General features: G+C 32.7%; 1 protein-coding gene across 1 annotated transcript; it reads right to left on the minus strand.

Moving 5' to 3' along the window:
- Window positions 1-6,079: 6,079 nt before the first annotated feature.
- LOC105783525 (epidermis-specific secreted glycoprotein EP1) lies at window positions 6,080-7,631 on the minus strand. The gene has a single exon (XM_012609031.2). The coding sequence runs from the start codon at window positions 7,606-7,608 to the stop codon at window positions 6,217-6,219; it is 1,392 nt and encodes a 463-aa protein (XP_012464485.1). The 5' UTR covers window positions 7,609-7,631; the 3' UTR covers window positions 6,080-6,216.
- Between the last annotated feature and the right edge of the window lie 3,135 nt (window positions 7,632-10,766).

Below are 10,766 nucleotides of genomic sequence, written 5' to 3' on the forward strand. Positions count from 1 at the left end.
TTGTGATTTTGTGAAATAGGGACTAAATTTAATAAATGTGAAACTTTAGGGGCTAAAGTGCAAAAATGTCCAAATAGACATGTTTTAATGAAATTGAATGAATAGGTGATTAAATGAGCTAAACTTGAATTCATATAGATCAAAAAAGAAAGAAATCAGATTTAGATCGGGGGAAATCGAAAGTTGACGAGTAGTTGATTCGATCTGTTCATCGTATATACGAGGTAAGTCCATATGCAAATAAATAGCTTTAAATTGATTTATATATGTTTATTTGTTATTGAATTGCTTTGGATGCTGAATATTTGAATACGAGAAAGTATAAACCGAATTACGACGTCCGAAATCCCCGTACGAACCATAAGAATAGTATAGGATACATATGTCATAACATTAGGATTCCGAGGTGTGATTTCGTGTAAGACCATATATTGGATATGGCATTATACGAGCTTTATGTACTATCCAAGTATCCCTATCAATTCCGAATGGTTCAATGGGTAATGTTGAGAAGTGGATGAATATGAGAATGAGTAATCAATTCAGGTATGTATGATGTTATATGAAAATTGAAAGGTTAAGGTAAGTGATGCTTAATTATGAATCATTAACAAGTGAGTTAGATGAGGAACGTGATATTTATACATGTGATTAGCTATGATTTTTCATTGATGAGTTGGTTATATTTACTTTATGTATTATAAGTTTATTTGTATATGGCTTACTAAGCTTTTAAAGCTTGCTGTGTTTATTTTTCACTATTTTATAGATTATCGAAGCTAGTTCGGACTCGGGGATCATCGGGAAACGTCATCACACTATCGATCATCTTGTTGGTACTTTTGAAGCTTTGTATATATGGTATATGGCATGTATAGGCTAATGAACTTTTGGTATGTTTTGAATTGTAATTCTAGCCATGTGAGTTGGCTTGGAAATGGTATATCTTGTGTGATGAATGGGGGCAATTTGGTTTGTGTGATGATAATATGTTGTCCAAATTGGTGCTTAATTGCTATCCATTTTTTGAGCATATTAATGCTGTCCAAATTGATGCTTAATTGCTGTCCATTTTTTAGTATATTAATGCTGTCCAAATTGGTGCTTAAATGCTGTCCATTTTTGTACAAATCAATGCTGTCCGAATGTTGTTACTGCTGTCCAAATATTTGTGAATTAATCATGTATGAATGTTTCCAAAACATGACATGTTTCCTATGATTACCTAGTGTAAATGCTTGTTTAATTAGAGTATAAATGCTGTCCAAAACAAGGTAGGTTACCTATGTTTTATCTTATTTTACATGCTTATTGTCCAAATGTGTTGTCATTTATGTGGTTTTATTTAACTAACTAAGCTGTTCAAATGTGTTGATTTTCACTGACCAGTTGTGATGCTGTTATGTTGCTATATTGTGTAATTTAGTTGCTAGCCAAATAGAGGAAAACTTATTGACTTAAATGTTATATGTTGCTGCTGTTTTTTGAATTAACTACGAAATGGCAAGTGCTGCTCGAAAAAACAATAGGGATTGTCTGAATGCTGAAATTTTGACATTTATCTTTTGATTATAATGTGTCTCGCTGGGTTAGTATGGCTTGTTATGCGAATGTGCATAGGTTTATAAAATAGAATGATTAGTAATTTGTTAATGAAGTAAATGTATGCAAATGGATGTTTTAGCATATGCTCGGTATATAAAATGTAATGATATATGCTTGAATATATTTTAAGTATTCGAAGGACATGAATTTGATGGTAATGAAATGGTTGAATTTCGAAGCATGATTTGAAAATGTGATTTAATTAGTAAAACATGTTTGTTTAAATTAGCTATGATTTTTAATTATGTGTTTTATTGATATGGTTAAATATTGAAATAAAGTTCGATTATGTGAAATGATTAGTAATGCATGATTGATTTTTGGTTGGCTATGAGAATCTAATATGCAAATTTGGTTTAAGTGGATAGGAGAATTGAGGCTAATTGAGTTTTGAAAATTTTATAAAGAAGTGGATATAAATTTGTGCATGAAATGAAATAAATGATTGTGCTTAACTATGTTTTGTTCGGTAATGCCTCGTAACCCTAATTCAGCAATGGATACGGGTTAGGGGTGTTACAGCAATCTAAGTCCTCAAGCTTTTTCTTAGTTAAAGCTCAATAGCGATTGCACTTTTACAATTTAGTCTCTAAACTTTAATTAACCATTTTCTCGGTTAAATTACTTAACTAAACTTTAATATATTTTTATATTAACTCCTGCTTTATATTTACAAACCCAATTTATGGAAATAAGGTTCCCTGTTGGATCTGATTTCCTAAGTGTAATACATTCCACAATGGTTTATGCATGTAAAGCAAAATGGAAACAAATATTAACTTAGTGATTATCTAATACTAAGCGGTATTACGTGATTAGATCGTAATATGAAAAGACAACTTCTATTAGTAGATGAACCTAAACATGTCCTTAGTCTAATAGAAAATGAGCAAATTGATTGAAAGATTAATATGTCGTCTATCAAGTCCAATTGGGGAGATGATTTTTCTTGAGCATCAGAGCGGATGACCCCCAGGAGATAAGGATATAGATTTGATTGACTGGACTAACAGTACATCGGACAAGACCCAAGTAGAATAGATCCTGAATCTGTTTATGGATTTATTCACTTGTGATGTTCATAGTGTGACTTACCTTAATCCTGAGTGGATGATGGACTATGCATGTGTGTCTCATATACTTTAATGGAAGTAAAAGTCTGAGTTCAAATAGATAAAGAATCAAAAGCTGGTGCCTTGGGTATACAACTTCTGTAGTATGTAGCACCATTCACAATAGTGGAATTTATAGCCTAAGAAATGAGTAAATTATATCCTCTCATTGGTATTAAATGGTAGATGAAAAGTAAACATGGTCATGAGTTGTTTGTCTTTGTGATGAATGACTTAATTACTATTCGATAGTAATTGACTTTTCATGAAGGAAGATGTAATGATTACTATGAGATAAAATATGATCATATTGGGAGAATGAATTCATCTCAAAGAGATTAAGAATATCCTATGAGGATAACACACTTATGAAAAATTTATTAGACGAGTACTAATCAAGTAGCTTTCGTAATGGTATGTAATTGGGGAGAGCTCAGTCACGATACTATAGTGGAATAACTTCGTGACTAAATGAGTTTATAATTAGTAAACGAAAAGCTGGAACTTAATTATAAATCATTTGAGCCCTAATTATATGTGTCCAATCGGTCCCTCCGTTAGCTCGTTGAAACCAGAAATGAATTGAATTTAGAATCAAATGAACAAAAATAAATAGAAATAATAAAGTTAGAGAAATGAGTTACATTCGAAAATAAATGTGGTTTCTCATTAAGCATGGAAATAACCTGAGAACTAATTTAAGTTTTTCTAATTATTATTTAATAATTGAAGTTAAAAATAGAATTAAATTAATTAGTCATTTTAAATCCGTTGAATATGGAAATTAAATATACTTTCTCATAGATTTTTTTACGTAAAGTTGTCACGACTTTAATGTAATTAGAATTGGATTGAGTAATTAGATTAATAAATAACATTTATTTTGAGAAATAGAAAAACATGTATTGGGTTGGATTAAATTATTAAGTGTTGGATTAAAAGTCAAGGAAGCATGTATAATTGGACCAAATACGAGAAAGACTCAAAACCCCTTATAATGTATATGAGAGGTGGCTAACCCTAGTTAGGGTTAGTCACCCCTCTCTCCTAGTAGAACTAGAGGACTTTTTATCTATGAGATAAGTGTTATTTGTATTTTACTAATTCAACTAGAATTCTTCAATCTCTCCTTATAGATAGATGGCACTGGTAAGGTTAAATAGACACAACTTTAAGATATTGTTATTTTGTCTAAAAATATTCAGAATTTATTTTCTAAGCATCAATTTAATTTTCTGGGAATAACAATTCTACTGGTTTTTATATAGAGGAATATTTACTTTTCTATTGAAAGTAAGAAAATTATTTCTAGTTTTGTGTTTGATTCTTGATTGTTTGAACCCACACTCGAAGCAATTCGTGGTATGAGAATAACAGAGAAGGTCATTCAGTTGAAAGTCAAACAAGTCTAGGACCTGTTTCGCATAAAGCGCAGGCACTTTTTGAGAAACATTTATTACTATAAATATAAAAAACTAGCTCTGTTTTCAAATTTTTAATTTTTCGCTGTGATAGAAAACAATTTTTGAACCAGATTTTTTCCAACGCTCCCCTATTTTAACTATGATGTTTGAATCTCTCATTCATATACAATATAACGTTGACATTAAGTAATATACAATATAACTAGAAATCATTAAAACTTAACTATGGCAGTTACCCTTTTTAACACATTTTGCTTATAAACTTTACCAAGCATAATAAATGACATTTTAAGCATATACAAGAATACATATTCTTACCATTTGCCAAGTTTATCAAATACAAATATTTCTACACTCAATATACCAATGTCCGACTTCATAACACATCAAAATACTTTAACCAAATACCTATCAAATTATCTAAATCCTATATCAATCATCAATCTCATTAATCATGTTTAAGATGTAGGAAAATCATTGAGTACTTACAACCAAATTGACACCAAAACTCCACTTTTCTCTTCAATCTTGCACCTCTTTTCCTTCGCTACCACCTCTCTTCTCTATCCCTTTCTCTTCACAAAAGATCATAAATACACAAAATCAATTTTAAAACTCTAAAATACATGAAATTATACATAAAAAAATGCAAATTTAACAAATACTCTCACCTTCCTCTACCCTTAACTATTCAAGACTTAAAACCTAGCATTCTTCCTCACGTCCTCCAATTCAACCTTCTCTCTAATGAGTAATGCTGTCTAAGTGGTTTAGATGGAAGAATTTACCTAAGCTATATGGAAGTTTAAGGAATTGGTGCAAGGATTGTAGAAACTAATAAGCTTTCTCACTTTTCTTTCTCTTAGCTGAATGTGAAGGATGGAAAAAAACCTGAAGAATGTTCTTCTCTCACTTTTTTTCTCCACAAGTCTCCACTTACTTCAATCCCAAGGTCACCATTTCTTCTTATTAGTGGAGATCAAATGCGAAGAATTAACCTCTGAAATTAATCAGTTCCCAGTAACACAAAATCTAATATGTTAATCTATGAAATGTTCTACATTTACCCTATGGCTAGAATAAGTCATTTCTCATTAGAATGGATTCAGTCCCTTATAAGTCCTCCAACATTTTATTAGAGCAAGGAGCTAATCTCACATTTAAACCCTCATACTTTGTTTCAATCACAAAATAGTCCAAACCCTAACTTCCGATTCTCATTTCTCTCTAGTTTAATGATCTATCCCAAATCCTAGGATACAAAAAATATATTTCATATATTTGAAATAGTGCTATTATGGACGCCAAAATTTGAACGAAGTCACAGAGAAAACTTTGATTTTGATGGGAGTGTGTTTTTGGGAAAGTGAACGTTGGAGAAACATAATGGACTGAGATCGTTTGCATGTTTTATTTCATTATTTCTTTCATATTCCCGAACGTTATGTATTTTTAATATAAGCAAAAGTTTACTTTTAAAAAAAGCAATCCAAACAACATTAAAATAAGTTTTATAGATAAGGGGATTTATTAAGTAATGGTGGGTTCTCCTCTTTCATTTGGTATCATAATTATCTGAATCTTTATACAAGTTGGGTCATTTAATAAATAAAACTAATATTGTCTTTTGAAATGCATGAAAAGCCAGCCAGCTAGCTCATTCTAGACTTTCTTGAGTCATGTTTTCTAGATGGCACACAATCTTTTATTTTTAATTATTTCGAAACGCAAGAACGAGAAAACAAATTACATGTTGATAGCGGATGGTTTCCTAGATCCAAAAACTATAAATTTTTTATATTAAATTATATAGCTTTCTTATTATATGCTTACCAAAATTTAATTAATTTTTTAGGTCAGTTCTCTCACTGATTTAAGCTACTTGATTCTAAAGTTAAATTCAGCAAAATGTAAGATTTATAGTATAGATTATAGCTCTTTGAAAATAAAAACACACCATATTTTATTGGATACAAAAATAAGCTACAAACATGATCCCATTTTTGGATTAACTTTATTGGATCCAAGATAATGCTAATGTTTTTTTAAAAAGGAAACTAATCCCAGCTTTATCACTATTTTGGAGCCTTGATGTAAGCCACATGGGTTGAATTTGCAACTCGTGTTAGGGTTTTGAGATCATAAGCCATCCAACACCTTGAGGTTTCCTGGTTGTAAAAGTAACCCATGCACTTGCAATTCCTTGTACATTTATTACCACATTCATCCTGTTTGATGGCATTTCCTCTTGTGTAAGTAGTCATAAAGTGATCCACCCCATCCAGCTTGTAATAATTGAAATCCTTCTCGTTACAACTTGATAATTTCTTGACATCGCAATCTTTACTCCAACCCAACAGCCCATTTGGCGATGGACAAGCCACGCATTGACTGTCCTCACAAAGCCCGAATTTCCCACACCGTTCAGGCAATTGGCACTCACTACCCCAGAATGAATCTCTGGAGAAAAGAGTGAAGGTTACCTCCCATGCACTGTCAAATACAGGGTCATAGTAAGTGTAAACCTTAAGGTTTCCATCCATTCCAAGTCGGAGAAACGATAACGTGCTGTTGTAGTTCGGTCTTCCGATCCGTAGAGTCCCTCCGGTAGAAGAATTAGCTACTTGATACTCTAGATTTAGCCCATAGGCAGTACCCTCATCATCTTCCGAGGTGGAATTGAATTTTACATATTCTAAGGGACCCTTTCTGACATTTACCCAAAACTCATGATTGAAATAAAGAATTGGCCTAGGGGTATTTGAGGCCTTATAGTACAAAACTAATGCTTTGGATTCCATGACCAGGCTATAAGGACCGTCCGAGTTGTTCATAGCAGAGGCCCGACTCACAAGCTTGGTTGCACTACCAAGGCGAAGAGACTGGCCTGCTAATAGGGTATCGGTAGGATAATCAAAACTTTGCCAAATAAAATTACCTTTGGAATCATGAAGCACCATGTTCCCATTAGGAAGTACTTTGAACCCTGTCACGCCTTTGTTAGCCGTGTTGGTTTGCCAAGCAATCCGACCATCTACATCGGCCAAGACAAGGTTTCCATCACTTCCGAATGTCAACGTGGCGTTTTCCCGAACTGGGTTCCCGCGGTTCGCTTCCCAAACCCACCGGAACAACGACTCGGATCGCGTAAGCCCCATACGCAAGGCTAGGGTATATGCATTGGGGGTGGTGTTGTAGAAGCAAAGCTGGAATGGGGCACTGAATGGTGGTAAAGCTCGATAGTTACCATCGTACTCTATGATATAAGGTCCTAATTCACCTTCATTGACGTATTGAAATGTCTCAGAAGGTGGAACTGTAGCTTTAGCAACGAAAAAGACTGTAAACAAAAAGAGGTATATCAACCGCATTGTTGTGAAAGCAAAATGGAAAGAGAATTGAAAAGCTTTGAGTTGCTTAGAGATCTGTGTGGAAGCAATGACCTGAAGGGGTTTATAATGATCCATAGGAATCTTAAAAAGAAAAAGAGGGTCAGTGAAATATTCATATTGTATTTTGCTCTTTTGTTATTTACCAAAATAGTCTATATAGATATTGCTTTTCTATCTTTCCATCGAAAGTTGCACATGCGTGATGCAATCTGATGACGTATATACTTTAACTATCGGTGAATGTATACATGAAAATACGATTAGAAGATTAAACCTGCTAAAAGAATCGAGTTATATTATAGAATTCCGTTATACTAGCCTAGAATTTAGGCTTTAGCAGGTTGAAGTTGATGATAGTCTGATCCCATAGTTTTTTACTCAAATAATATAAACTAATAATTAATTATGAAAATTGTATAAAATACATATTAATAACGGAAATAGGTATTTGTTATAGTATTTTGACGGTGTCGCTTGATATATTGGTGATACCATATTGAAATGTGATGATTTAAAATATTTAGGGATAATTGACAGAGGCAAAAAAGGCTTTAAGGTGGTGCCTGGCGGCACCAAACATTAGAAAGGGTAAATTACTTCATAAATCTATTATTTTTTATTTCCTTTTTAACATCAAACATAAAGACGCCTCTTATCAATTAGTTCAAAAGGTATTTTTGTAAAAAAGTTAATTTCAACATGAAATTTTTTTTGAGAAATATTTTTTTTGTTCAAAAAATGTCCGACATAACAACTAACGGTATTCATAGTGTTTTCTTTCACTCACATTATATTTGGAAACTATAAATTTATCTAATAATTATAATTTATAAATAATAAGATTTTTCTAAAATTTTATAATTATAATTTTATATCATGTCCATAAATCAAATTGATAATAAACTATAATTATTTTTGAAAAATAAATAAAATTTATATCCAATTGAAATTGACTGTTTTTATAAAAATACTTTTTGGTAGAAATTTTTTTTGGACTAATTGGTAAGAGGCCTATCTATTTTTTATGTTAAAAGGGAATAAAATAAAATAATAAATAAAGGGGATTTATGAGGGAATTTACCCTTTTGAAAGCTTGGTGCCGCCACATTGTTAAGGCTGCACCTTAAAGCCTTTTTTTAGCTACCAATTAAAACAGTAAATTTACATATCAGGTCGCTAAATATTTCAGGTCATCACATTTTAGTCTGGTGCCGCCAATATGTCAGACGGCTTCGTCAAAACACTGTAGCAAATGCCTATTTTCGTAATTAATCTATTTTTCATACATTTTTTGTAATTAGTTATTTTTTATATTATTTAGGTAGAAAACCCCGGAGGGGCTAAGTGTATTCCTATCAAGGAGATATGCCCCAACCAATAATCCACGAGTCCCCACGAACTACCTCGGAAATTGATTTTTGGTACATTAGCAAAATCAAGTTATTTTACCAAGATGACCCAAAATAATTAAATATTTACAAGAATGATCCATATTCAAAAACATCAACGGAAATGACCTGAAAGGAACAGTGCATGGGGTGTCAACAACCCCATGACTGGCACCCATGTCAGAAAGGATTAAAAAAATATTTTTTTGTGCTGGCAGTGCAATGGCTAGCATCCATGTGTATTTTTCTCACTCGTATTTTGTACAATACATCTTGTACCTGGTTTTAAAAAAATTATTTTTTTGCTGCTGTGTAGCTGGTGGCCGGCACCCATTTTCAAATTTTTTTAACTTTTTCTTGATCTCGTGAACTCATTGGCCGGCAACAGTACATATGGGTATTCCATGATTAAAAAAGAAAAAGAAAAAAATATTATTTTAATAAGTGTCGGCGTTGAAATGGCCGGCACTGGTTCAAAATTTAAAAACTATAGATTGAAAAGGAAGAGAGTTGCACTCCGATGCTATCAGTTGGCCTGAGGGACGTCTGCAATGACTAACTTCATAGTGGAGTGAAAACGGCGACTAGGGCAAATGGAGAAGGAAAAAGAAGTGTAAAGAGACTAGGGAAAATAGAGAAAGAAGAAGAGGAGTAATGTAACACCCCCTACCTATATTCATCGTCGGAATAGGGTACGAGGCATTACCGGAGTTTTTTGAATTAATTTTTCCGTTTATTATGAGTTAAATACTATTATTTTATTGAAACATATTATGACGTCCCTTAGATGAGACTCCGAAGCCCAAAACATACATCGATATCAAACCAAATCAACCAATCCAATTCAACTAATTTTCAAGATAGATTTACACATATCCATAAGTTAACCTCATCACATACCAAAACTAGGATTTGACAGCCATGCCAATGGCTAACTTTACATTCATTTCAAATTAACATTTACTTTATCAACTTATACACGCCATTGATTCCAAAATAAAGTTTCTTGATATACCAAAATGTTGAAGTTGATAGTGTGATGTGTCTCCGACCGAATCTGACCTCCGAGCTCTTAATACTACGAATCAGGGAAAAAGGAAACAGGGTAAGCACGTTGTGCTTAGTAAGCTCATATAACAAGAATTATACTTACCTAATATTTTCAATATAATACAATAAATATTCATACATCCATTCAATTTACCATTTACCTATCACACAAAAACTCAACCAAAACATTAATCAAATAGCATCATATGAGTTCAATACAAAGATTAATGATTGATGAGCTCATCAATTTCATGTTTTCTATTACCCTTATTATTTCCCATATTTATCCCGTTGAATTTCTCGGAATTTCGATGGATTTTTAGAGGTACACTTTTAGCGTACTATTCCGGGTCCGTCAATTCATATTCATGTGCGCACATTTCCATTTCAGAGAGCACACTCCCGCAAACCTCATCCTTATAGTGGGATTACCAGTCCAGGCAAAATCCCCTGTAACGACAATTTACTCAAATAAGCTTGGATCTGAATTACCAGTCCAAGCTAAATTCAAACCCTAATTCGGATTACCCGTCCAGGCTAAATCCATTTTACACATATTCTTCGGGAGGGCTATGTCAGGATAGGATCACCTGTCCAGGCTGGATCTTTTTTTTTTTACCATCAATTCCTTTTTAAAGATCCATTGAATTTTCCTTTCATTCAATTGGGATTTATTCCCCTTTTTATCAAATATATCAATGTCTCATCAATTTCATACAATGAACATTTAAATCATATTCACATCAATAACATACATTTCAAGCATTTAAGAATACAATTCAGGTTACACGAACT

This window comes from Gossypium raimondii, chromosome 13 (assembly GCF_025698545.1).
Source record: "Gossypium raimondii isolate GPD5lz chromosome 13, ASM2569854v1, whole genome shotgun sequence".
Taxonomy (NCBI): domain Eukaryota; kingdom Viridiplantae; phylum Streptophyta; class Magnoliopsida; order Malvales; family Malvaceae; genus Gossypium; species Gossypium raimondii.